A 25,131-nucleotide genomic window follows, 5' to 3' on the forward strand; every position below is an offset into this window, starting at 1 on the left:
AGTCCTAGAAGCAGACACTGACTGAGAAACTTGCTGTTAATTTCAGCAAGTGCAACTACTTAGAAGAGACTTAATTGAAAGCAAAAGTACAAGACAGAAAATCCCCTTTATCCTGGCCCAAACCAGGACACTCGCCATCATTGGTTAGCGGGGGCTGCACTTGGTGACGCCGTCCCCGTGTTTGCTGCTGCCCTTGGTGGCAGTTTTGTGGGAGAAAAGGGAGTAAGAAGCACCCATCCTGGGAGCACCCAGAGGAGATGGATTAGCCCTGAGAGCAGCTGGGCTTCGGTGTGATGGCCTTGGGAGACCTCCAGGGTCCCCAAGATCGTGTGTGGCCTGGTGGGCTCTGGTGGCCTGGGTTGGGTGTAGGGAGGTGGGAATCCCAAGGCTGGGCACATCCCAGGTGCCCTGGGCAGCTGGTTTGTGAGGTGTGGAGAGCCCACCTGCAAGCCAGGTGCTCCGGAGGCTCCTGCGACACTGGGGGAGACTCAGGAGCAGCAGGAGGTGAAAGCAGGGGGGGTCTGACCGCTCTCCTTCCCTCCAGGTGCAGGGGTTGGCGGCGTCCCAGGCCTGGTGCCCGGCGTTGGTGGCGTGCCCGGCGTTGGTGGTGTGCCCGGCTTGGTGCCCGGTGTCGGAGGTGTCCCCGGGGTGGCAGGTGACTGTTGGCAGGAGCCCTGTCCCCAGCGCCTGGCTCTGCAAGGGGCACGGGAGCTGGTGGCTGAGGGTCCCTCTCTCCCTTGTCCCCAGGAGTCGGGGCGCCGGCAGCAGCGGCAGCAGCAAAGGCAGCGAAGTTCGGTAGGTGCTGCGCGGTGCAAGGAGCTCCCGGCAGCAGCTCCCTGGGGACCCCTGCTCACCCTCTGCCCCCCGGGCACTCGGGGTGCCCCCGGGCAGGCGGGTCTCCCTGGGGATCTCTGCCGAGGGCTCCTTATGGGGAAGGAAGCACGTGGGGGGGACGGGATGAGCGCGGCCCAGGTGCCTCTGGGCTTGGCTTCGTCCCCAGGGCAGGATCTTCTCCCTCTCTGGGATTCCTTCAGGCTGCTTCGTGGGAGTGAAGGGGGGAGACCAGTCCCCTGTCTTTGGATGTTGTCTGAATTCTTGGGCTTTTGCACCCAATCCGTGTTACCCTCAGCAGCTGCCCTGAGCCAGGGTTCTGGTGCCTCTGACAGAGTGAGCCCTGCCCAGGGTCCCTGCCACCCAAAAGTGCATCTGGTGGGACCCAAGAGCAAGTGCATCTGACTGGGTCTGTCAGGAGCCAGGGCTGCACCAGGTGTAACCACCCACAAGAGAGCTCTGACAAGGAGGAACCCAGAGGGGGTGAGGGACGTGGCCAGGAATGGGCAGGAGAGTCCCCGCAGCACCGGGGGGGCCTGTGTGCTGCTCCAAAAGGCCGTGGCAGGGCCTACAGGGCCAGGTTTCTCGACCTTCTCCTGCATCGACTCTGAAGAGCCCAGAGTGGCACAGGAAGAGCTTTCCTGTCCTCAGGCAGAGGCTGAACCCTCAGGCTCTGCAGAGGGATCTGCACAGGCTGGATCCAGGGGCTGAGTCCTGCCAGTTGGATGAGGTTCAACAGGGCCAGGAGCCGGGTCCTGCACTTGGGTCACAGCAACCCCAAGCCCAGGCAACGCTCCAGGCTTGGGGCAGAGCGGCTGGAAAGTGCCTGGTGGAAAAGGATCTGGGTTGGTCAAGAGTGGCTGAATCTGAGCCAGCATGTGCCCAAGAAGGGCATCAAGGCACCAGCATCCTGGCTTGTCTCAGGAATGGTGATGGTGTGGCTGGCAGAAGAAGGGAAGTGATGGAGCCCCTGTACTCAGCCCTGGTGAGGTTGCACCTCGAGTGCCGTGTTCAGTTCTGTGCCCTTCACTCCAAGACAGAGCTTGGGGGGCTGGAGAAAGTTCAGAGAAGGGCAGCAGAGCTGGTGAGGGGTCTGGAGAAGCAGTCCTAAGAGGAGAGGCTGAGGAACCTGGGGGTGTTCAGCAAAGGAGGCTGAGGGGAGACCTTCTTGCTCTCTGTGACTGCCTGAAAGGAGAGGGGAGCCCGGAGGGGTTGTTTTCTTCTCCCAAGGAGCAAGTGAGGGAACAAGAGGGAATGGCCTCACTTTGCCCCAGAGAAGGTTTAGATTGGACAGGAGGCACAGTTTCTTGACAGAAAGCATTGTGGGTGTCTGAGAGAGGCTGCTCAGGGAGGTGTGTGAATCACCATCCCCAGAGGTGTTTAAAAGCCAGGTAGAGGTGGTGCCTGGGGACAGAGTTCAGCACCGGGCTGAGTAGAGTTGGGTTGATGGTTGGATTCAATGAGCCACGCAAAGGGTTGTCTTGTCCCACCCAAAGGGTTCTGTGATTACCACTGCAGAGCCCTGTCTGTCCCCCAAGGGCCACCATGCTTGATGGCAACTCTCCTTTGAGGGCTAAACCGCTGCTGGCTGTTTCTTCCATTTCTCTTATGCATCGTGTGGAAAGAAATCCCACCGGATGCTGAGGGAAGGATGGGATTTGGGGAAAATGTTGGCAGTGAGGAGTTAGTGGGTGTGTTCTGGGCTGGGGTGCCAGGCTCTTGCTGGGGCACTCAGCCCTTCCCAAATTGACCCAATGCTTGTCCTTGTGGCATATATATACAAGTGGTTGTGGGTCAAGGCTGTCAGTGCCCTGGGAACTTCCCAAGAGCTGTGCATTGGTGCTCAGGCTTCACCCCCTGTCCCATCTCTTGGGGTGCTCTCCCAGAGCAGTATCACGGCTCCAGCAGGTCCTTGCCCCATCTCAGGGCAAGATGAAACCTTTCTGCTGAGCCTGATGGCTTTTGCAAGTGGATGCTGGAAGGTGTGGAACCTCCCCAGGGCTACAGAGGGGCGTTAGCCCCCAGGGAGAAGCTTCCAGCAACCTCTTGGCAGAGCCAGGCTTTGAAAAGGCAGCTTTTTTGGGAGGTGGCTGGAGATCTGTCTGGCCATCAGTCAATGCAGCCGTGGGGCAGTGCAGAGCCATCCTGCAGGGTTTCTCCATAAGAGATGAAGTTTTGCTGTGCTGAGTTCCCACGGGGTGTCTGGGGAGGCAATTCCTGTCACTCGCCATCATTGGTTAGCGGGGGCTGCGCTTGGTGACGCCGTCCCCGTGTTTGCTGCTGCCCTTGGTGGCAGTTTTGTGGGAGAAAAGGGAGTAAGAAGCACCCATCCTGGGAGCACCCAGAGGAGAGGGATCAGCCCTGAGAGCAGGTGGGCTTCGGTGTGATGGCCTTGGGAGACCTCCAGGGTCCCCAAGATCGTGTGTGGCCTGGTGGGCTCTGGTGGCCTGGGTTGGGTGTAGGGAGGTGGGAATCCCAAGGCTGGGCACATCCCAGGTCCCCTGGGCAGCTGGTTTGTGAGGTGTGGAGAGCCCACCTGCAAGCCAGGTGCTCCGGAGGCTCCTGCGACACTGGGGGAGACTCAGGAGCTGCAGGAGGTGAAAGCAGGGGGGGTCTGACCACTCTCCTTCCCTCCAGGTGCAGGGGTTGGCGGCGTCCCAGGCCTGGTGCCCGGCGTTGGTGGCGTGCCCGGCGTTGGTGGTGTGCCCGGCTTGGTGCCCGGTGTCGGAGGTGTCCCCGGGGTGGCAGGTGACTGTTGGCAGGAGCCCTGTCCCCAGCGCCTGGCTCTGCAAGGGGCACGGGAGCTGGTGGCTGAGGGTCCCTCTCTCCCTTGTCCCCAGGAGTCGGGGCGCCGGCAGCAGCGGCAGCAGCAAAGGCAGCGAAGTTCGGTAGGTGCTGCGCGGTGCAAGGAGCTCCCGGCAGCAGCTCCCTGGGGACCCCTGCTCACCCTCTGCCCCCCGGGCACTCGGGGTGCCCCCGGGCAGGCGGGTCTCCCTGGGGATCTCTGCCGAGGGCTCCTTATGGGGAAGGAAGCACGTGGGGGGGACGGGATGAGCGTGGCCCAGGTGCCTCTGGGCTTGGCTTCGTCCCCAGGGCAGGACCTTCTCCCTCTCTGGGCTTCCTGCAGGCTGCTTCGTGGGAGTGAAGGGGGGAGACCAGTCCCCTGTCTTTGGATGTTGTCTGAATTCTTGGGCTTTTGCACCCAATCCGTGTTACCCTCAGCAGCTGCCCTGAGCCAGGGTTCTGGTGCCTCTGACAGAGCGAGCCCTGCCCAGGGTCCCTGCCACCCAAAAGTGCATCTGGTGGGACCCAAGAGCAAGTGCATCTGACTGGGTCTGTCAGGAGCCAGGGCTGCACCAGGTGTAACCACCCACAAGAGAGCTCTGACAAGGAGGAACCCAGAGGGGGTGAGGGACGTGGCCAGGAATGGGCAGGAGAGTCCCCGCAGCACCGGGGGGCCCATGTGCTGCTCCAAAAGGCCGTGGCAGGGCCTACAGGGCCAGGTTTCTCAACCTTCTCCTGCATCGACTCTGAAGAGCCCAGAGTGGCACAGGAAGAGCCTGCCTGAGGGCAGGAAGGCTCTGCAGAGGGATCTGGACAGGCTGGATCCAGGGGCTGAGTCCTGCCAGCTGGATGAGGTTCAACAGGGCCAGGGGCTGGGTCCTGCACTTGGGTCACAGCAACCCCAAGCCCAGGCAATGCTCCAGGCTTGGGGCAGAGCGGCTGGAAAGTGCCTGGTGGAAAAGGATCTGGGTTGGTCAAGAGTGGCTGAATCTGAGCCAGCATGTGCCCAAGAAGGGCATCAAGGCACCAGCATCCTGGCTTGTCTCAGGAATGGTGATGGTGTGGCTGGCAGAAGAAGACAAGTGAGCAGTATAACAGCAGTATCATGGCTCCAGCAGCTCCTTTCCAGAGCTCAGGGTAAGATGAAACCTTTCTGCTGAGCCTGATGGGTTGTGCAGGTGGATGCAGCAAGGTGTGGAACCTAGCCCAGGGCTACAGAGGGCCGTTAGCCCCCAGGGAGAAGCTTCCAGAAGCCTCTTGGCAGAGCCAGGCTTTGGAAAAGCAGCGTTTTTGGGAGGTGGCTGGAGATCTGTCTGGCCATCAGAGAATGCAAGAGAGGAAGTTTTGCTGTGCTGAGTTCCCACGGGGTGTCTGGGGAGGCAATTCCTGTCAGTTGCTGTCACAGTTTAACACTGGCCCAGCAATTAAACCGAGTAACAGGTGCTCTCTATTAATCTCTCTCCTCTCTGATAAAGAAAGGAGAGAGAATAAGGGAGAGAGACTGATGGCTTGGAAACTAAACTACACAACTTTTATGAAACAGTAACGATAAAGTCGTAAAAATTACTAAATATATATAAATATACAAATGTAAGGGAATATTGATCCCACGTTCCTTCCCCTCTTTTCCCCAGTAACTCTCACATCACCACTGAGGCTGCAGGGCAGCCCTGGGAAAGTCCAGGCTGGAACCCTGGAGTCAGGAGCAGTTGGGAGCTGGAGGCAGGAACACAGGGATTCAGGCTGGGATGGATCAGGAGCACAGGCAGAGGAAGGGATGGAATCCTCCCAGGATGCTGAAGGAAACAGGGAATGGGTGAAGAAAGGGAAGCAGGAAAGGCAGGAAGGGCAGGAGGCTGGCGTGACCCTTGTGATCCCTCAAATTTATCCTGAGTATGAGGTGTATGGGATGGAATCCTCTGTTTGGTCAGTTCTGGCATCTGTCTTGTCTGTTCCTCCCCAAAGGAGGCTGAAGGTGGGACCTCTTTATCCCTTCTGGAGGGTAAAAAGTTCCTCAGAGCTGAGCAGTGTCCTTGGCTCTGCACACCAGGCTCTGGCTGGAATTATAAACATGGAGTTATCAGTCCTAGAAGCAGACACTGACTGAGAAACTTGCTGTTAATTTCAGCAAGTGCAACTACTTAGAAGAGACTTAATTGAAAGCAAAAGTACAAGACAGAAAATCCCCTTTATCCTGGCCCAAACCAGGACACTCGCCATCATTGGTTAGCGGGGGCTGCACTTGGTGACGCCGTCCCCGTGTTTGCTGCTGCCCTTGGTGGCAGTTTTGTGGGAGAAAAGGGAGTAAGAAGCACCCATCCTGGGAGCACCCAGAGGAGATGGATTAGCCCTGAGAGCAGCTGGGCTTCGGTGTGATGGCCTTGGGAGACCTCCAGGGTCCCCAAGATCGTGTGTGGCCTGGTGGGCTCTGGTGGCCTGGGTTGGGTGTAGGGAGGTGGGAATCCCAAGGCTGGGCACATCCCAGGTGCCCTGGGCAGCTGGTTTGTGAGGTGTGGAGAGCCCACCTGCAAGCCAGGTGCTCCGGAGGCTCCTGCGACACTGGGGGAGACTCAGGAGCAGCAGGAGGTGAAAGCAGGGGGGGTCTGACTGCTCTCCTTCCCTCCAGGTGCAGGGGTTGGCGGCGTCCCAGGCCTGGTGCCCGGCGTTGGTGGCGTGCCCGGCGTTGGTGGTGTGCCCGGCTTGGTGCCCGGTGTCGGAGGTGTCCCCGGGGTGGCAGGTGACTGTTGGCAGGAGCCCTGTCCCCAGCGCCTGGCTCTGCAAGGGGCACGGGAGCTGGTGGCTGAGGGTCCCTCTCTCCCTTGTCCCCAGGAGTCGGGGCGCCGGCAGCAGCGGCAGCAGCAAAGGCAGCGAAGTTCGGTAGGTGCTGCGCGGTGCAAGGAGCTCCCGGCAGCAGCTCCCTGGGGACCCCTGCTCACCCTCTGCCCCCCGGGCACTCGGGGTGCCCCCGGGCAGGCGGGTCTCCCTGGGGATCTCTGCCGAGGGCTCCTTATGGGGAAGGAAGCACGTGGGGGGGACAGGATGTCCTGGGGGTGTTCAGCCTGGAGCAAAGGAGCACAAGGTGTTTTGGGGGGGTCTGACCACTCTCCTTCCCTCCAGGTGCAGGGGTTGGTGGCATCCCAGGCCAAGAGGGGTGTCTGCAGGTGGGGATCACCCCTGACACTGCAGATGCCCATGAGTTCAGCAGGATTCTTGTCAGCAGAGCGTACCTGTTTGGCCACATAACTCTATCTTTCTGCAGGAGCAGGGCGTGTTCCTGGTGTTGGTGTTCCTGGTGTTGGTGTTCCTGGTGTTGGCGTTCCTGGTGTTGGCGTTCCTGGTGTTGGCGTTCCTGGTGTTGGTGTTCCTGGGGTTGGTGTGCCTGGTGTTGGTGTTCCTGGGGTTGGTGTGCCTGGTGTTGGTGTGCCTGGGGTTGGAGCCTTACCAGGTGAGAAGGTGTTTAATCACAGCTCAGGACATCTTCAGCTGTTCCAGCTGAGAGGTCCCAGTGTGGCCACCGTGGCCCATCACTGCCCCTCATGCTTTCCCTCTCCCCTAGGAGGTCCAGCAGCCGCTGCTGCAAAAGCAGCCACCAAAGCAGCCAAGTATGGTAAGCTGGCAGCTCTCAGGTTATCCCACGTGTCCTGTCTCCTGCCACCCCTCCACCTCAGGCTTCTCCCCTCATTGACACTGAGGCCTGGAAGTGCACAGAGGCCATGCCTGGGCTAGGGGAGAGCTCTTCACAGGGCTGTGTGTGAAATGAGATCCTGGTTGTGTCAGAGGGTGTTATGGTCAGACTCTCACAAGGGGTATGCTCTCCAGACACCTGGTCTGGATGGAGCATCCTAGTTTCACCATCCCTACCCACAGTATCAGAGAATCACAGAATTGTTGGAGTTGAAAATGGACCTCTAGAGATCAGCTAGTTCAGCTCTCATACATCAGTCCCCCTACCCTTCTACCCTCCCATCCACTCCACCATCCAGTCAGCCACCTCAGTATTCATCTGTCCACTCATCTTTCTATCCATCTGCTGTTCCATCCAATCATACAGCTCACCATCCCTCCATCCATCCATGTACCCACACACCCCTGTCTGTTTCAGCTGACCTGTTCCACCACCACTCTTCCTAAGCTGATTCCCCAACCCTTCCCTCTCCTTGCAGGAGCAGGTGGCCTGGCTCCTGGTGTGGGTGTTGGTGGTCTAGCTCCTGGTGTGGGTGGCCTTGCTCCTGGTGTAGGTGGCCTGGTTCCTGGAGTTGGTGGCCTGGCCCCTGGCATTGGAGGTGTCCCAGGTGAGGAGGAGGAAGGCGGGTGGTGGTGGAAGCCTGGCTGGCATGGGGGCAGGTCTGGGGCAGTATGGGCATGAGGAGGACCTCGGTGGTCTTTATCCACTCCTGGAAATCCCTTTGGGGATGCAGACAAGGCAGAAGGGGTGGGTTTTGCACAGCATTGCTGGAAAGGGGGCTCCCAGAGGCACTGACCCCCTCTTCTCACTGTATCCCTTCAGGGGTCGGAGGTCCGGCTGCAGCAGCCAAGGCAGCAGCTAAGGCAGCCAAATTTGGTGAGTTGGTTGGCAAAGCCCATCACTTGCATCTTGGAGGCTTTGGGGGTGGGCACCCCACACTGGGCTCATCATCCCACTGGAGTGTGGGGATGACAAAGGATCAACCTGTGCTGCCTCACCCTCTCTCTCTGCAGGTGCTGGGGTTGGAGGGGTGCCCGGCGGGGTGCCTGGCATTGCTGGAGTCCCAGGAGTGGCACCCGGTGTTGGTGTCGTGCCTGGGGTGGCACCAGGTGTGGGTGTACCTGGGGCAGGTATGTGTTTCATCACACCACAGCTGAGGACCTGCTTGGGGACAGTGGTGTCTGGGGATGCTGAAAGCCACCAAGCCATGCAGTGGGATGGCAGATGGCAATGCAGGAGGGACAGAGGACATTGGCACACTGAAGGGGTGCAGCAATGACCATCCTAACCATGGTGCCCTTTTTGTTTCACAGGCATCCCCCAAATAGGGGTGCAGCCTGGTGCCAAACCTCCCAAATTCGGTACGTACCTCTGCTGCTCCTGGTTCACCTCAGACCCTCCCTGGGCACCCTTCTTGTCTGGTCATCAGGGTGCTGGCCTTGCCTATGTGCCTCTGGGTGCCCCAGTGGACGGTGGCCCAGGCACAAGAGGTGGCATGATGTCACTTATGGGTGCAAAGTCCCATCTGTGCCACCTCCCTGGGACTCACAGGGGACAGTTTTCTCCTGCTCCACATTGCCTGAAGCAATGTGTCATGCAGAGCCCCCTCCAGGGCTTCTTGCTCTGGGTGCTGTGAGGTGGGTGCTAAGGGCACCTAGGATGGGTGTTAGGGACACCCCAATGGGTCGAGCACTGGCTGAGAGTGCCCTGAGCAGGGGATTCCAGGCTGGGTAAGATGGGGGTTAATGGTCTCTCTCTGGCAGGTGTTCCTGGTGTTGGAGTCCCAGGGATTGGTGGCATCCCAGGTAGGTGCTGGCAAGAGCTGAACCCAGGCAGAGGGGATGTGCAGGCAGAGGGATGCTCCCCAGAGGGATGTGGACAGAGGGATGTGGACAGAGGGATGGTTCCCAAAGGCACAGGGGGAGTGGGGCTGGGCAAGGAGCAGATCAGATGCTGCACTGCTTACCTGCTGGCATTTACCTGAGGTCCCTCTCATAGGTGGCCTTGGACTCGGTGGCCTTGGAGCTGGCGGGCTTGGTGCTGGTGAGTGATGCTGGCCCTGGGGTTGGGGCTGCCCCGGGCTGGGGCTTAGGGAGCCAAGTGGAAATGCATTCCAGGAATGAGTGCCAGAAAGGGGCTCTATGGGGTACAGGGGAGGCACGGTCACTTTGTCCCCTTGGTCCCACCCCACACTGTCACCATGCTATGGCACATCTTGTGCCTGCCACCTGCTCTGCTCCTGGGATATAATCGGAAAGGAACAGCATCGCCAAGCAGGTACCAAGGGCCAGATCAGCAGAGTTGCCCATGCCATGGGGACAGGGGATGGTACTGTACCAGAGGTTCCTGCCTGGGGACCCTCTGGTCTCACAGCAGTGTCTAGCTGCAGTCCCTGGGGCAGGGAGCCCCGGTGGGGGCTGCACTGATGCCCCTCTCTGGCACAGGCATCTTGTATCCAGGAGCTGCTGGGAAGCCTCCCAAGCCAGGTAAGGAACAGGATGTGCTCTGGCCAGGGGGCTGGAGGGGTAACCCCTTCCCTGTCCCCATGATCCCCACCCTCACCAGGGCTCTCCCACCCTGCAGGTTTTGGTGTTGGGGGGCTGCAGCCAGGTGAGTGCTGCAGTTTGGGGCTGGGATGGGGATGCGTCCCCTACTGCATCACACTTGTCCCTGCTTGCTGGCACTGCTGCTGTTCCCCACTGGGCATATTACTGCCAAAACAGGGTGCAGGGGCTCTTGCAGCTGCTCCTGCCCTTGCAATGAGGCAAGATGTCCCCAGCCAGGCAGAGCTGGAGTGGCACTGTTGTCACTGACTGTCACTGGCTGTTGCTTTTTCCCCAGGGGCTGGAGTTCCTGGCTTTGGTGTGTCACCGATATTTCCAGGTACTGTCCCCATCTCAGCACCTTGCACCCACCCGAGGAACACCTCAGTGCCCAGCTGGCTCATGGGGACACACACAGCCCACTGTGCACGGAAACACAGTCACAGTCTGGGGTCGCGGGGCAAACAAGGGGATGGGGTTGACCCGGGCGGTGCTCAGGCTGGGGTGAGGGGCAGGGCAGGGTGGGTGTCTGGTGGGTGCTGAGTGCCTCGCTCTGCTTTCAGGTGGGGTTGCTGGACAGCTGGGATTCCCTGGTGAGTGCCCACCCCCGTGCAGAGGGGTGTAGGGGGTGAGGGGGCGCGTATCTCACCCGCACCCAGAAGCCAAGTGGGGTGGGGGTCCCACTCACCGTGATCTGCCTTCCCCCACAGGGAAACCCCCCAAGCCCTTTGGAGGAGCCCTCGGTGCCCTGGGCTTTAGAGGTGAGCCCTGTGGCCGGTGCCCCCCACCCCGCTGCGGCCGGCTCCAGCCCCCCCTGCCCTTCTCCCAGCCCCGGGGCACTGTAAGGGGCTCCCAGCCCCAGGGCACTGTAAGGGGCTGAGGCTCCGCGTTTCCACCCGCAGGCGGCGTGGGCTGCGCACAAGGGAAGTACTGCGGCAGGAAGCGGAAGTAACCGCCCGACATCACTGATGACCTCATGAACTTTGGTGCTACTGCATGGTCCAGAATGTAAAAAAAAAACGAGCAAAGCTGAGACAGACCCCCCCTCCCCAAAGCCCCGGAGACCCCACCGTGCCAGGGCCATTCCGAGTCCCACGTTCCCGGGAGGGACCCCGCGGCTCCGGCAGTATCCGACCCCCCCCCAGCCCCTCTGGCCCGGCAGGGAGTGCAGAATGAACTGTGGGGAGCAGCCGTCCCCCTTGGTGCTATCGCTCCCTGCGGGATTTAGGGGGGGGGGCCTTGGGGTGTCAGCCCCCCTCAGCCCCAGAGCTGACCCCATGGGGGGAGGGGGGAGGGAGGGAGGGGCAACATGAGGGGCATCCCCCATTGGAAGGAGGGAAGGGGATCCTGGTGGCGGGGGCTGTGTGAGGGGATCTCCCTATCATCTTGGGGCTCCACCCGGTCCCTGTGCCCGCCCCGGCCCAGGGTGGGCACAGACAGGAGCATCTTGGTCCCTTCATGTTACTCACTTTGCTATAACTGATGGGACACCCCATACAGAGGGACTCGCTTCTGACAGACTAATAAAGGACAAGTTTTTAAAGGACTCTGCCTCTGTCCCTGTCCCCTTCCCCCTGGCAGTGGTGACAAGTGGCACTGCCCCTTGTCTTGTGCCTATGGCTCTGCCCAAGCCTGGGACGTGCTGCATCCTGGGTGCAGGGATGCCATTTCCCCACTTACATGATCACAGCTCTGGGACACGGGGTGGGTGAGGAGACAGCCTGGGGACCCAGAGCAATGACCATGTCCTGTCCCGCAATGACAGCCTCGGGAATGAGGGGGACATCCATCTGCTGCCCCATGGTGACAGTCCAGGGGATGACGGAGGTGTCCATGCCCTGTCCAACAGTGACAGCCGAGGGGGGGGGGTCTGTGCCCTGTCGCGTAGGGGGCTCAGGGGGCTGCAGGGAGGTGCCTATGCCTGACTCACGGTGATAGCCTGAGAGCCACGGGGAGTGTCCGTGCCCTCCCTGCCTTTAGTGACAGCACGAGGGCTACATCTTTGTGCTGTGCCACGGTCACAGACTGGGACGGACGGCGACATCCACATCCCGCCCGCGGCCACAGCTCACGGTGGTTGAAACACCGGGGGTCATCGGGGACACTCGCACCCTGCCCGCGGTGATACCCCCAGCCCCCGCCTCTCCCCATTCCCCTGGACCCGCCCCTGTTCCCCGCCCCCCCGGACCCCCCCTCCTCCTCCTCCTCCTCCCCCACCACCCCGCGGCCGCGCCGGCGCCGTGCCGGGCCCGGCCATCCCCGCCCGCCGGAGCCGCAGCGGCAGGGCCAGGGCCGGGGCCGGGACCGGGCCGGGGCCGGGCCGGGCCGGGGCCGGAGCGAGGGCAGGGCCTGGCGCGGCGCCAGGCAGCAAGGCTGCATGAGGTTGATGCTGCTGTGCTGCACCTGGAGGGACGAGCCTATGGGAGAGGACGAAGGTGCGTGACCCCCCGCCCCCCCACAGCCTCCCCCCGGCCTGACTCAGCGCTTCCGCCGCCACTGGGGCCCCGCGGAACCCCCCGCGGCTCACCCGCACCTACCCCGCCAGTTAGCATCCCTTTCGCATTACCCCCTGCACCGTCACATCCCCCCCCTGCGCCCTACAAATCCCCCCCTGCACATTTCTCCTGCACCCCCACATCCCCTGCTGAACCCCCACATCCCCTCCTGAACCCTTACATCCCCCTGCAATTCCATATCCTTCCCTTCACCCCTCATCCAACTTCCATCCCTCTAAATCCGACCCTGCACCCCACATCACACTCTGCAGCCTCCCTTGCACCCCCATCTAGCCTGCAACGCCTTTGCACCCCCAAATCTCCCCCTACACCCCCTGTTCAGTCTGCATCCCCCCCTGCATCCCCCTGTACTACCATCCAGCCTGCATTCCTCCTGCACCCCTAAATCTCTGCCTATATGCCCTCTCTGTCCTGTACCCCCACATCCCCCTCTGCACCCCATCATACATCACCTGTGCACCCCCATATCTGTACTGCATCCCCTTCAGCTCTGCTGCACCCCCACATCCCTCTCCAGCCTGCACCCCACAAACACCCTCTCTGCACACCCATAGTCCCCCCACACACATCCCTCCTGCCTTCTTCCGTGCACCCCTGTATCCCTACTGTGTCTCCCATCCCTCTTTGCACTCCCGTAGCCTCCTGCTGCACCCTGTGTGCCTCTACACCCCTTTCCATCCTGCAGTTCTCCCATCCTACACTCTCCTGTGCCCTTCTGTGCACACTGCACCCCCCAGCATCCATCCTGCACCCCTCAGCATCCCCCATCACCCATCTTGCTCCTGGGTCCCTTCACACCCTTTCTGTACTCCTCTGTGTCCCTCCATGCACTTTATGTCCCACTGTATCCCTCTTTTACACTCCTTTCAACCTGCACCCCTTCATCTCCCCTGACACCCATCCTGCACCCCTTCATCCCCTCCTGGCACCCTCTGCCCCATCCCACATCCTTCTATTCCTTCTGTATCCCCTACACATATCCCCTCAGCCCCCTGCATGCTCTGCCCCCATCCTGTACTCCTTCATGCTCCCCCACCAGTGGGTGAGCCCCATCCCAACCCCCCTGTGTACCCTGGCACCCCTCCATCCCACTATCTCTGTACCCCCAAGCATCTGTCCTGCCCCTCAGTACCCTGCTGAGTACCCAGTACCCAGCCTCCCCATCACCCCTGCATCCCCTCCAGCACCCCTATGGGACTTGCCGGGCCCCCTGCGTTGCCCCCTGCCCCCTCCACATCTGAACCATCTACCCACCCAGCCCCCCCCAGAGACATGAGCACCCACAGTCACAGCAGTGTCTGGGGGTGGCCTGGCACAGGGCTGGCACTAGCACACTGAGCCCCTGCCCTGTCCCCAGCCCTGGGAACATCAGCTCCAAGACCACGTCTGCTATACGGGATGGATGGGTGTGGGCCAGAGAGGAATTTGTCACCCTGGGCAGAGGGACTTCGTCCTGGGGGGTGTGTGCCTGCTGCAGCTGCGGGGAGGATGGGGATAAGCAGCAGGGTGATGGCCCTGTCCTCCTCCTTGTCACTCCCTCCATCCAGGGACCGACCTGCCGGTGTGTGCGAGCTGCAGGCAGGGCATCTTCGACGGGCAGTACCTGCAGGCTCTGAGCGCGGACTGGCACGCCGACTGCTTCAGGTGGGAGCCCGGGAGAAGCCTCGGAGGCAGCGGGGTGCTCCGGGGGGCTGTGCGGCCCCTGTTCGGGCAGCGGGGGGGCAGGCAGGGTGCACCGTGGGGGTCCCGAGTCTACCAAAGGGCCCCGCTGCCTGCCCCCTGATCCCGTCCCCCCCTGCCCTTCCTGCTCGGTGACAGGGTGTGCAGCTCTGATGTCACCCGGCCCCCTCCTTCCATTTCCTCTTTCACTCCTGCCCTCCCGGCAGCTCGGGCTGGGAGCCTCGGGGAGCGGGAGAAGGAAGGTGTCGGGTTGGGGGGCACAAGGGGTGACTGGAGCCTGGCGGGGGTCCCCGTGGGGCTGGGGGTGCCAGGGTGCTGCCTCTGCAATCACCCGGAGGATGCTGGCGGCAGTGCTGACGAAGAGCCGTGTCCTGAGCGCCGGAGCCAAGTGAGTGGAGGGGAGGTCGGGCCACACCACACCCCCCAGACCTCCGGGGTGCTTTGCCTGTCACCCACTACCCCCATACCCAAAACGCCATCATCCCCAGCGAACCCGCCGTGGGGACTGCAGCTGGATCTGACCCCGGCATCCCTGGAGTTGCTGCTTCTAAAGCCTTCCCCCCAGCTCCTTACCCTCCTTTCCCCCCCCAATCACCCCCCCCCCCCCCCCCCCCCCGGCCACTTCCTCCCCGTTGGCGCCATGGGGCGGGGGGGAATGGAAGGGGCGGGTGCCTTCGGCCGCCCCTCATTGGCCACCGCCCCCACCCCCTCCTCCGACCACGGGAGGATTCGGGATGCGCGATCGGGCGGAAAAGTCTTCTCGCGGTGACGTCATGGGGTGGGGAAACTCCGCGCCGTGACGTCACGCCTGGTTGATAGTCCACCTGCGCGGCGCCCGCCCCCGGCTGCGAAGAGAGGGGGGGGGGGAGCGGGGGGGGACTGCGGCAGTACCACTGCACCCCCCGTGCAACCCCCGCACCTCTGCAGCACCCTCCTACAGCAGCCTCCACCCGCTGCAGCAAACCCCTGCAGCACCCCCAGAGCATCCCTGCCCCCTCCATCACGTTTTCAGCACTCAGGGCTTTTTACCCCCCCCCAAGACTGGCACATCTGTGGCCTGGGTGGTTTGTCCCTGTGTCCCCGACCAGGCTGACGTGTCCCTTTGTGTCTCTGCCAAGCTGGCACATCTGTGACCAGGGTGGCACATCCCTCTGCACATCCGTGACCAGGCTGGCCTATCCATGTGCCTGTCCATGGCCTGTGTGCCAGGGAACACCACCCCGGTGTTCCCACACCACCACCCTGCACTGACACCCCCAGAGCCACCTGCTGCCACCCTGGAGACAGGGACACTGACAGGGATGCAGTGGTCCTGCAGCAGGGCAGCAAACGGGAAGAGGTTTATCCAGAGAGCTGGGGGGTGGACGGGCAGTGCCTGCCCCTGAGGTGGTGTTGAGGACACAGTGACACTGGGGACACGGTGACAAGAGGGTCCCCATCCCTCAGGTGCTGTGAGTGCGGGGCCTCCCTATCCCACCAATACTATGAGAAGGATGGGCGCCTGTACTGCAAGAAGGATTACTGGGCACATTTTGGAGAGCTCTGTCACGGCTGCTCTGAGCACATCACCAAGGGGCTGGTCATGGTGAGTGCTGGGAGGTCCAGGGGAGGACTTGGTGCCCTGACCCACCACTGGGATTACTAGAAAGGGGATGAGGTGGGGAGGGAGTGCAGACCTCTAGCACTTGTTGGGCTCTGTGGCTGGCAGGGGTTTTCTCTGTGGTTTGGGGAGGTTCAGGATGGTGGGGAGATGTCCCTGTGGCTGTCCCCACTCCCGTGGCATGGCTGTCCCCCCAACACCATGGCTCAGACCACCCTTTCTTTGGCCCTGGTGCACCTATGGTTGGTTCTAGCACTGTCCAAGCCTGGCACACCCTGCACTGGGTCCCCCAGACACCTGGGTCCCCAGGGCTGATGGCATCTGCCGTAGGTGGCTGGAGAGCAGAAGTACCACCCCGAGTGCTTCATCTGCCTCAACTGCCACACGTTCATCGGGGATGGAGACACCTACGCGCTGGTGGAACGCTCCAAGCTCTACTGGTATGTCCCAGCCTGCATGGGTGGGGGCTGGCACGGGACATGTGCACCCCCCAGCACCCACCTGCCTCCTTCCGGCCCCACAGCGGGCACTGCTATTACCAGATGGTGGTGACACCGGTCATCGAGCAGATCCTGCCAGACTCGCCGGCTGCCCGCATCCCTCACACCGTCACCCTCGTCTCCATCCCTGCCTGCTCTGATGGCAAACGTGGCTTCTCTGTCTCCATCGACCAGGGCTGTGGCACCGAGCACCCCTGCACCGTTCGTGTCCGAGAGTGCGTCTGTGTCCCCTCCCCGAGGCTGCTGGGATCCTCCCCACAGAGGCCTTTGGGGTGGGAGGGGGAGGGATGGGTCTGGCATCAGCTGGGGGTTGCCAGAGGGATCCGTGATGGCCATCGGGGTGGTTTGGGGCTTGACAGGTTGGTACTGTCCTATCTGAAAGAGCTGGCACTGGGCTGGAGTGTTTCTGTACGCTTGGGATCCCTCGTGGGCACTGTGCCAGCATGTCCCCACCAGCAGGGGTGACGTGTGGGTACTGTAACTGCATGTCTCCATCCCAGAGGGATGACTCATGGGTACCGTGATGGCGTGTCCTCATCAAGCAAGGGTGACTCCTGGGCATTGGGCCTGCGTGTTCTTGGCTAGCAGGGGTGGTTCGTGGGCAGCCCTGCTCCACATCCTCATCTTGGGTGATTCATGGGTACCATGACAGTATGTCCCCATCTCATGGAGGTGACTCTGGAGATGTGACAGGCAGTGGTGGCTGGGGAGTAGTGTCCCCACCCGTGGAGGTGTTCAAGGGGCTGAATCTTGCTGTCTTTTGGTCCTGCAGGGTGGATCCAGACTGCATCAGCCCTGACATGAAGAACTCCATCCACGTGGGCGACCGCATCCTGGAGATCAATGGCACCCCCATCAGCCACGTCCCCCTAGATGAGGTACACTGCCCCTGGGGTGTCCCCCAACCAGCACCACGCTATCCTAACCACCCTTACCCTCCTTTCCTGTCTCCAGATCGATCTCCTGATCCAGGAGACCAGCCGCCTGCTCCAGCTGACTATTGAGCACGACCCCCATGAGCCCCTCGCCCACGAGCCGGGCCCTGCCTGCAGCCCCCTGCCCACCCCACACAGCCCTCTGTGCTCTCCGACCCCCCAACCCTGCGGGGACCCCAGTGCCATGCGCCAGCGGACTGTTATGTAAGGCCACCAGCTCCACCACCTCTTCCACAGGTGTCCCTCTGGGTGGGGGTTGACCCTGTCCGTGTTGTCCATCCCCCAGGAGGAGCTGCAGCACAGACAAGTCCCCGGGCCCGGGCTCGGTGGGCTCACCCGTGTCCCTGCGCAAGGACATCGGGCGCTCCGAGTCGCTGCGCGTCGTCTCCCGCACCCATCGCATCTTCCGTCCCTCGGACCTGATTCACGGCGAGGTGCTCGGCAAGGGCTGCTTTGGCCAGGCCATCAAGGTGGGGCTGGGCAGCCACGAGTCTGGGCACGGTCTCAAGTTGTGCCAGGGGAGGTTTAGGTTGGACATTAGAAAGAATTTCTTTCTGGAGAGGGTGCTCAGCCATTGGAATGGGCTGCCCAGGGAAGGGGTGGATTCTCCATCCCTGGAGATATTTCAAAAGAGCCTGGATGTGGCACTCAGTGCCATGGGCTGGGAACCACGGGGGGAGTGGATCAAGGGTTGGACTTGGTGATCTCTGAGGTCCCTTCCAACCCAGCCCATTCTATGATTCTATGAGTGTCATGAGTGGGAAGGTCTCAGCTCCCCGGGCTGGGGTCTCTGTCAGGATGTCTCAACCCCTGTGCTTCCTGCCAGGTGACACATCGGGAGACAGGCGAGGTGATGGTTATGAAGGAGCTGATCCGCTTCGATGAGGAGACGCAGAGGACCTTCCTGAAAGAGGTGGGTGTTCCCTTTAATCCCCCGTGGTTTGTGGGGATACACAAGAGGCATAGAGCTGTCCTGGTCCTGTCCCCAACCCTGACGTGGGATGTGAGGCATGGCACCTGGATGTGAGGCATGGCCGGGCACTATGGGGTACAGGTAGCTCTCTGCCCATCTAATGGAGAGCACAGGAGCTGTGGGGTCTGTGCAGTGGGTGTCCAGTTCCTCAAGGTGTTACAGGTATGGGGGGTCCTGCAGGTGAAAGTGATGCGCTGCCTGGAGCACCCCAACGTGCTGAAGTTCATTGGGGTGCTGTACAAGGAGAAGAGGCTCAACTTCATCACGGAGTACATCAAGGGGGGCACCTTGAGAGGCCTCATCAAGACCATGGTGAGCACTGGGGGGGCAGATCAGCCCCACCACCACCACACAGCCCTGGTGGGACTGGGGGACTCCTCTGTCTTCTCTCTCTCCTTTCTCTCCTTTCTCTCCTTTCTTTCCTCCCTTCTCTTCCTTCTCTCTCCCATCCTTGCTCTGGCAAATCCTCCCTCCTGCCCCCAGGACAGCCACTATCCCTGGAGCCAGCGGGTCAGCTTCGCCAAGGACATTGCTGCTGGCATGGTGGGTATCACCAGGGAATGGATGGGTGGGATGGGATGATGGTGGGTGGGGGACTGTGAGGTGGGGGTGCCCACCCCCCGCTCTCATCCCATCCTTTCCCCAGGCCTACCTCCACTCCATGAACATCATCCACCGTGACCTCAACTCTCACAATTGCCTGGTGCGGGAGGTGAGTCCCACCCCAGTGGGATCCTTCCTTCCATGGCCCTGGTTAGAGGTGTCAGCCCTCTGCATGGCTCCTCCCATGCCTCACCCCTCTCCATCCACCCAGAACAAGAGCGTGGTGGTAGCTGATTTTGGACTGGCACGGCTGATGGTGGACGAGAAGAACCAGCCTGAACATCTCAAGAACCTGAAGAAACCAGACCGCAAGAAAAGATACACGGTGGTGGGGAACCCGTACTGGATGGCTCCCGAGATGATCAATGGTGAGCCTGGCAGTGGTCCCAGAAGGGGGGGACAAGGTCAGCCAGGCCTCTGTCCCCAAGCAGGGGACACTTGCTGGGGTGTGCTGCATGTCCTGACCCATTTCTCCTTACAGGGAGGAGCTACGATGAGAAGGTGGACATCTTCTCCTTCGGGATTGTCCTGTGTGAGGCAAGGACTCTTGGGGCTGGGGGTCTCCAGCTGGGGTCCCGCCTTGTGGTTGGGTTCTTTTCTCATCGTATTTGGGGTCTTCCCATGGGGCTGGGGTCCCCCTGTGGTGCTGAGTCCAATCCTCCCCCCTGGTCTCTCCCAGATCATTGGCCGGGTGAGCGCTGACCCTGACTACCTGCCCCGCACCACTGACTTTGGCCTCAACATCAGGGGCTTCCTGGACCGCTACTGCCCCCCAGCTTGTCCCCCCAGCTTCTTCCCCATTGCCGTCTGCTGCTGTGACCTGGACCCCGAGAAGCGGTGAGTGGTTGGGGACCCCCTCTCCTGGGGGACCGCCGGGACGAGTGGCAGGGGGACGTGGGGCCAGCAGGGCTGCCCTGTGTCCCCCTTCTTGCTCAGGCCATCCTTCAGCAAGCTGGAGCAGTGGCTGGAGACCCTCCGCATGCACCTGGAGATCCACCTGCCTCTGAGCTCCCAGCTGGAGCAGCTGGACCGGGTCTTCGGGGAGACGCACCGGCGGGGTGAGGGGGGGCTGCCTGCACCCCCCCGGTAGAGTCCCCCCACCCACACCAGCTCCGAAGTCACAGGAGAAGGAGCTGCCTCTGCTACCAGCATCTCTTCCAGCTGCCACCACTCCCAGGGCTGGATCCCTGGGGCTCCCTGGATGAGCCCCCCACCCTGTCCCCTCTGCACGGGCTGCCCACATCTCTGCCCACACCATCCCAGGAGCTGGCTCTCCCCAGGGCTGCATGGCCCCTGTGCATCCCCAACACGCCGTAGCTGTTACCCCTGGACAAGCCTCTCTGGCCACGCTGCAGGGACCGTCCCCGTGTCCCCTTCCCTTCCCCCCCCCAGCTCACATCCCCTCTGCACACCTGGGAGCTGCGCAGCCACTGCAACCCCCCAGCCCTGGCAGCTCCCTCGTACACAGCTGCAGCCTCACGGCAGTGCCTTGGCTTCCCATGAACTTGCACTGCAACACAGGAGGGACCCCCCAGTTCCTCAAGAGGGGGCTACACAGTCCCTGGCCCCCAGGAGAGCTCAGATCCTGGGACAGCCCTGTAGCAATGCCCTCATCCTTGGCCAGCCCCTCACACGGCTCCTGTTGGCACCCTGGGCTGGGGGTTGCTGGTATCCCTGGCCAAGTGAGGGCACACCGGTGGGGGGCACACCCCTGTGGCATGGGGACAGGCACAGAGCAGTCCCTGCTGCCCCCACATCCCCACTGCCTGTGCTAATCTGTGACTTGGCATCCCTGGAGATGGTGGCAGGTGATCTGGAGGGATGCAGCTCATCTCAGTCCCCTTGAGCCGGGGTGTTTGCAGGGGGCTTGCGCCACATGGTGCTTTTCATGCTCTTTATTCAGGTTCATTTTTCTGTAAGATATTTAAAGAAGAGTTTGTATTATTTTTTCATACAACGTAGCGTTTGCCATTTGTCACTGCCTCGGTTCTGCTTTCCCAAAGGGATGAAACTGTGAAGCCTCTCCACGCACTTTTGCCCAGGAAGTCCAAGGTGACATCCTCTTGGGAGGCGGGAAGGGAGCTCAAAACTGTGATGTACCCTGAGCCGTGAGTCAATAAATCCTTCCCTGCTCGCTGCCCAGCCTGCTTGGGAATTGCTCGCCTCCCCCGGGGGGGCTGGGAGCTCATGGGGAAACTGAGGCAGGAGGGGGCTGGACTCTCCACTCAAGGCAGTGTGTGGTGGTACCGTATTTGGTGGCATCTCCCAGACTCGGTCATCTCTGAGGTGGCAGCACTACTGTTCTCTTTCATGTTCCCACCCATCGTGAGTGCCCCCCCAGCCTTGGGACTGGTACCAGCCCTACCTGCACCACCCGTCCGTGTCCCCAGGACCAGCAAGCCCGTGTTCCCTCCCTGCCTGGATGGCCCCACTGTGCCCCACACGGTGGCATTGCCCAGCATGGTGACAGGCGGGTCATGGAGCTGCTTGGCCATGGGCACCAGGGAGCAGCTTTGCCTTCAGTGTTAAACAGGCCCCAGGGGACAGTGAGGTGGCCCATGCTGTGTTGTCCTCAGCTTCCTAAACCAAATTAAGGTCCCCAAGGTGGGGGGATCTCTATTTTCAGAGGGGTTTGAGCTTTGGGTAGAGAAAGGCTGGGCCCCAAGGGACTAATGGGCTGACAGGGAGGGGACCAGGCAATGTCCCCCAACAATGTCCCCAGAGATGCTGCAGCTTGCTGAGATGGGAAGGGCACAGCCCTGATGGGGTCCCAGGATCTGGGCTGGAATCCCCCAGTTTGGAAAACCTCATGGTTTAGTGCTCCAGGGACACTCGGCTTCAGTGCAGGGGGGCTGGCAGGGTTGGGGAGGTGACAGCAGCTCAGTGCCCCTCCAGAGTGGCTCCTTCATCTGACTGCTTGTCCCACGTCACCCTGGTGAAAGAATGGGCCAACACCTTGCCAGCATCCTACTGCCATCATTATACCCTTGGTGACATTGCCCCCCAGTGGTTCTTTGCTCTGGGAGCAGGACACCATTACTCCCCAGGAACATAAAGATGATGCCCCCATCACCATCATGCCCCCCAGTCATTGTGGCCATCACCCCTGGGACAGACAGTTGTCCCCAGCTCATTGCTGCCATGGGACCCTGGGGGACTCCCAGACCAGCAGCAAGTGTGTGTGTCCCCAGTCACCACAGGATCCCAAATACTCCTGCAGCCCCCTGCCCAGCTGGATGCAGCTGCAGGGTGAGGTGTGTCTGGTCCATCTGGTGCCATCAAGCTACACTATGAAGACCTCACAGAGGCCCCTTGGTGCTGGGCAGGGTCAGTGCTGGGCAGGGTCAGTGCCAGGCAGGAGCTGGACCCCAGCCAGCACAGTGCCCAGGCAGTGGCAGCTCAGTCTCCCTGTGACCAGGAACTCTTCCCAAACTGAGCTACTGGCTGGAAGCCCCCTCACCAGGCAGGGAGGTGGCCTCAGCACAGCCCCAGTGGCCCCATGCCGTGGCCATCACCCCCCCTACCACCACCCCAGGGGTGTGCAGCACCCTGTGCCACAGTCCCACCAGCAGCCTGTGTGGCCCCCAGGCTGAGTTTCCCCTCAGGACTGAGGTGCTGGATGTGGGGATGCAAAGAAGGGGACATTGCTCCAGATGGGGCTGATGAGGAGCACGCCAGCACAATCTGGTTCCTGAAAGGTGACAAAGCTGAGCAGGAAAATCCCGGGGGGCACACATTGCTGCTTCCCTTGCTGGTTGTCTTTGTAGGGTCTACATAAATATGACATTTTTAAACCCAGCTCTCTCATCCATCTCTGCAGCATCTCTACGTTCCCTGATTGCCCACCCATCCCTGCCAATGGGGGCACGTGGGACTCAACCTGGCTGGTGGTCCCAGAGGGGACACAGGATGTGGAAGCAGAGACAGGACTCAGGTGGAGCCCTGGAAAACCTCATCCAGTCCTGACAGGGAAATTCCTTTCTCCTTGATCCCCCTGCCACCTCCACCAACTCCAGTGCAAGCTCCTTCCCAGCTGCTGCTTCAGAGGATAAAATAAGCATAGGGTGTGGGGTGGGACCCTGGGGTGTCACTGGGGTGCTCCTAATTCCTCAGTGTCACCAGGACCACAGGCCTGGCACCAGAGATGGGCAGTGCTGGCTGGAGAATCCTCTGCAGGAGCTTTGCTGAGGCTGGTGATGTGTGATGAGTTGTGGGAGAGCTCAGTTTGAGGGGTAGAGGCAGGAGGCAGATATGTCCAGGACTTGAGCTGGGAAACTCTGGACTTGTATGGCTGTGACTCTCTGTCCTATTGCTGTGCCACCACCCTATGGGGCTCAGTCTGTTCCTCTCCAGGGTGCTTGGCACTGGCCAGACAGGGGAGTGTGGCCCCCAGCAGCCCCCAGCTCCTTCTACCCTGGCCAGGGGCTGGAGCTTCCCAGAGAGAGACAGCCTGGAGCTTGGGGCAAGGATGGGGGACCCTGGCATGTAGGTTTAGAATGGGGTGGGGGGATAACAGGACATGCACCTGGGAGCCCTTTATGAGGGAGAGACCCAGACAGGAGCAGGGCCCCAGGTGCAGGCAGCCCTTACAGGCTCAGGTCAAGGGAAAGATGTCAAAAGGTAGGAATTGTATCCCAGGTTCCACCCTGAGCATAGACCCTCAGCCCATCACAGAATCCTAGAATGGGCTGGGTTGGAAGGGACCTCAGAGCTCATCAAGTCCAACCCTTGCTCCACTCCCCCCGTGGTTCCCAGCCCATGGCACTGAGTGCCACATCCAGGCTCTTTTGAAATATCTCCAGGGATGGAGAATCCACCCCTTCCCTGGGCAGCCCATTCCAATGTCTGAGCACCCTCTCCAGAAAGAAATTCTTTCTAATGTCCAACCTAAACCTCCCCTGGCACAACTTGAGACCTCTTGTGCCCTCTTGTCTTGCTTTATGCTTAAGATGGATGGATCAGCTCTTAGGGAGTGGGAGGGAGTGGGGAGGAGTGGGGAGAGTTTATCATGGGGTTCACCATGGTGCTCATCCTCTTCATTGTGGGAAAATGAGTAGACCCAGCCTGGAGGTTGTTCAGCTGCTTCAGAGAGGGGAAGGTGCAGCCTCCCTGCTTGTCTGTTGCCTGTCAGGGGGGCTTTCGGTATGAATCCTTCAGGGCTTTGTCCCCTGGGACATTTTATTTGGAAGTGCTCTGTTCTGGATGACATTCCTCAGCACAGCTTCTGTGCTGGGAAGGCCCCGAAACTGGGGGTTGCAACAGAAAGAACTGAAAATAGAGATTCTCATGGTGGTTGCAGAAAAGCATCTGAACATGTGGCCTCTGAACCTGCCAGCAGCTGACCCCCAGCTCCCTCCATGCCCAGCAGACACTGTGTGGCCCAAATCTCCCCCCTCCCACTGATCCCTCCTGGTGCAATCAAAGCCACGAGGACCCAGTGTGATGTTGGGGCAGTGCAGTGGGGGGAGCACGCAGCCCCCTGGAGTGCAGGCAGCAAGCAGGCAAGGGGTTAACCTCCCCACAGCCTCCGGATGCAGCATCCTGGGCTGGGCCCTTTCCATCTTGTTTTGGTTTGGAGGAATAAAAGCTTTGGCAGCAGCAGAGCCACTTCCCAAAATAACTCAAATGACCTTCCCTGGTAATTACAGAGCTCTGGTCCCCAGTAGCAGCTCGTGGTGGCTTCTTGGCCCTGCTGTGCTGTACCAGGACCTGGTAATGCTGCTGCCAGCTGGGGTGAGGGGGACTGGGGTTCCTCGGGGACCTCTCAGCAGCACCAGTCTCCCTCAGCATCACCACAGGTCCCCTTGCATCATCCCCTGGGCAAGAAAAATGCAGTCCCTCGCATCCCCCCTCCTGCTTACGGCTGATCCCTTCAGCTTTTAATGCCCTATTTAAATCCCAATTGCAGCTTGCAAATCTCAGTGGTCACCAGGCTCCCCGAGTCAGGCCCTGGCAAGCCAGCATCTGCTCCAGGCTATGCCCACCAGCACAGCTGAGAACCCCCAGCTCATCACAGCAGTGCCCAGTTTGCCCTCCCACGCTCTTGCAGCTCCCAGCACTGCTTCTTGAAGGACAGGGAGAGACAAGGCTGAGCTTCTGGAGCCCTCAAGATGATAATCCATAGTAATCTTGGAGGAAAGCACTCCATGAGGGGATTAGAGATGGCCCTGGCCTACCTGCCCCTGCCTGCAGCAGGGGGTGGGTGTTGCCTGCAGCTTCCTGGCTGAAACTGAGCAAGGAAGAGCTGCCCGGCCACCCCAGATGGATGGGGTCCAGGTGGCTGCTGGGGCTCCACCCCACTGTTGAGCCTAAATATTTAAATATTCCATATTTAAAGGAATAAAGGGAACACAGGGCCACCTGGAAGCAGCCTGTCCCTGTAACACAGGGGTGGGGGAAACAGGATCCTGGACAGTGACAGTGTTGCAGACATTGGTCCCTGTAGTCCTGAGTCTCAGTGGGAGTCTCTGGTTGGGGTTTG

The 25,131-nt window shown here is 60.9% G+C and overlaps 2 protein-coding genes across 32 annotated transcripts in view; both read left to right on the forward strand.

Annotated features, from left to right (window-relative positions):
• Positions 1–11,389, forward strand: part of ELN (elastin) — a 43,744-nt gene extending 32,355 nt beyond the window's left edge. For 19 of the 30 annotated variants that reach the window (XM_071764753.1, XM_071764765.1, XM_071764772.1 and 16 more), the window contains 20 exons: positions 545–655; positions 748–795; positions 3,469–3,579; positions 3,672–3,719; positions 6,242–6,352; positions 6,445–6,492; positions 6,875–7,060; positions 7,172–7,222; positions 7,779–7,907; positions 8,123–8,176; positions 8,314–8,430; positions 8,614–8,661; positions 9,064–9,105; positions 9,299–9,343; positions 9,745–9,786; positions 9,884–9,910; positions 10,142–10,183; positions 10,407–10,436; positions 10,554–10,604; positions 10,746–11,389. In XM_071764753.1, the coding sequence (XP_071620854.1) occupies positions 545–655; positions 748–795; positions 3,469–3,579; positions 3,672–3,719; positions 6,242–6,352; positions 6,445–6,492; positions 6,875–7,060; positions 7,172–7,222; positions 7,779–7,907; positions 8,123–8,176; positions 8,314–8,430; positions 8,614–8,661; positions 9,064–9,105; positions 9,299–9,343; positions 9,745–9,786; positions 9,884–9,910; positions 10,142–10,183; positions 10,407–10,436; positions 10,554–10,604; positions 10,746–10,795 (1,391 nt within the window). In that variant the 3' untranslated portion in view covers positions 10,796–11,389. Of the gene's footprint in view, positions 1–544; positions 656–747; positions 796–3,468; positions 3,580–3,671; positions 3,720–6,241; positions 6,353–6,444; positions 6,493–6,874; positions 7,061–7,171; positions 7,223–7,778; positions 7,908–8,122; positions 8,177–8,313; positions 8,435–8,613; positions 8,662–9,063; positions 9,106–9,298; positions 9,344–9,744; positions 9,787–9,883; positions 9,911–10,141; positions 10,184–10,406; positions 10,437–10,553; positions 10,605–10,745 lie in introns of those variants that run through there. The other 11 variants (XR_011730030.1, XR_011730031.1, XM_071764746.1 and 8 more) reach the window with 10 other exon arrangements.
• Positions 11,390–12,079: 690 nt separating this feature from the next.
• On the forward strand, positions 12,080–20,787 carry LIMK1 (LIM domain kinase 1). 2 transcript variants are annotated; one of them, XM_071765028.1, is made up of 16 exons: positions 12,080–12,278; positions 13,907–14,003; positions 15,486–15,624; positions 15,970–16,079; positions 16,163–16,354; positions 16,912–17,017; positions 17,094–17,278; positions 17,361–17,544; positions 17,901–17,987; positions 18,228–18,359; positions 18,531–18,590; positions 18,694–18,759; positions 18,862–19,018; positions 19,132–19,187; positions 19,330–19,487; positions 19,587–20,787. In XM_071765028.1, exons 1-16 carry the CDS (start codon positions 12,221–12,223, stop codon positions 19,738–19,740), a joined length of 1,941 nt encoding a protein of 646 aa, XP_071621129.1. In that variant the 5' UTR covers positions 12,080–12,220; the 3' UTR covers positions 19,741–20,787. The 2 variants fall into 2 exon arrangements, with proteins under 2 accessions (XP_071621129.1, XP_071621128.1); XM_071765027.1 differs by lacking the exons at positions 12,080–12,278; positions 13,907–14,003 and adding an exon at positions 14,082–14,427.
• Positions 20,788–25,131: the final 4,344 nt, after the last annotated feature.

Source organism: Heliangelus exortis, chromosome 21 (genome assembly GCF_036169615.1).
Source record: "Heliangelus exortis chromosome 21, bHelExo1.hap1, whole genome shotgun sequence".
Classification (NCBI taxonomy): Eukaryota; Metazoa; Chordata; class Aves; order Apodiformes; family Trochilidae; genus Heliangelus; species Heliangelus exortis.

Bases quoted from the DNA above. Each gene is read 5' to 3' on its own strand.
- LIMK1 (XM_071765027.1), top strand. From the start codon at position 14,192: ATGTCACCCGGCCCCCTCCTTCCATTTCCTCTTTCACTCCTGCCCTCC. The intron at 19,019-19,131 runs GTGAGCCTGGCA...TTCTCCTTACAG, and splicing joins GGCTCCCGAGATGATCAATG to GGAGGAGCTACGATGAGAAG. The intron at 19,188-19,329 runs GCAAGGACTCTT...GGTCTCTCCCAG, and splicing joins TCGGGATTGTCCTGTGTGAG to ATCATTGGCCGGGTGAGCGC.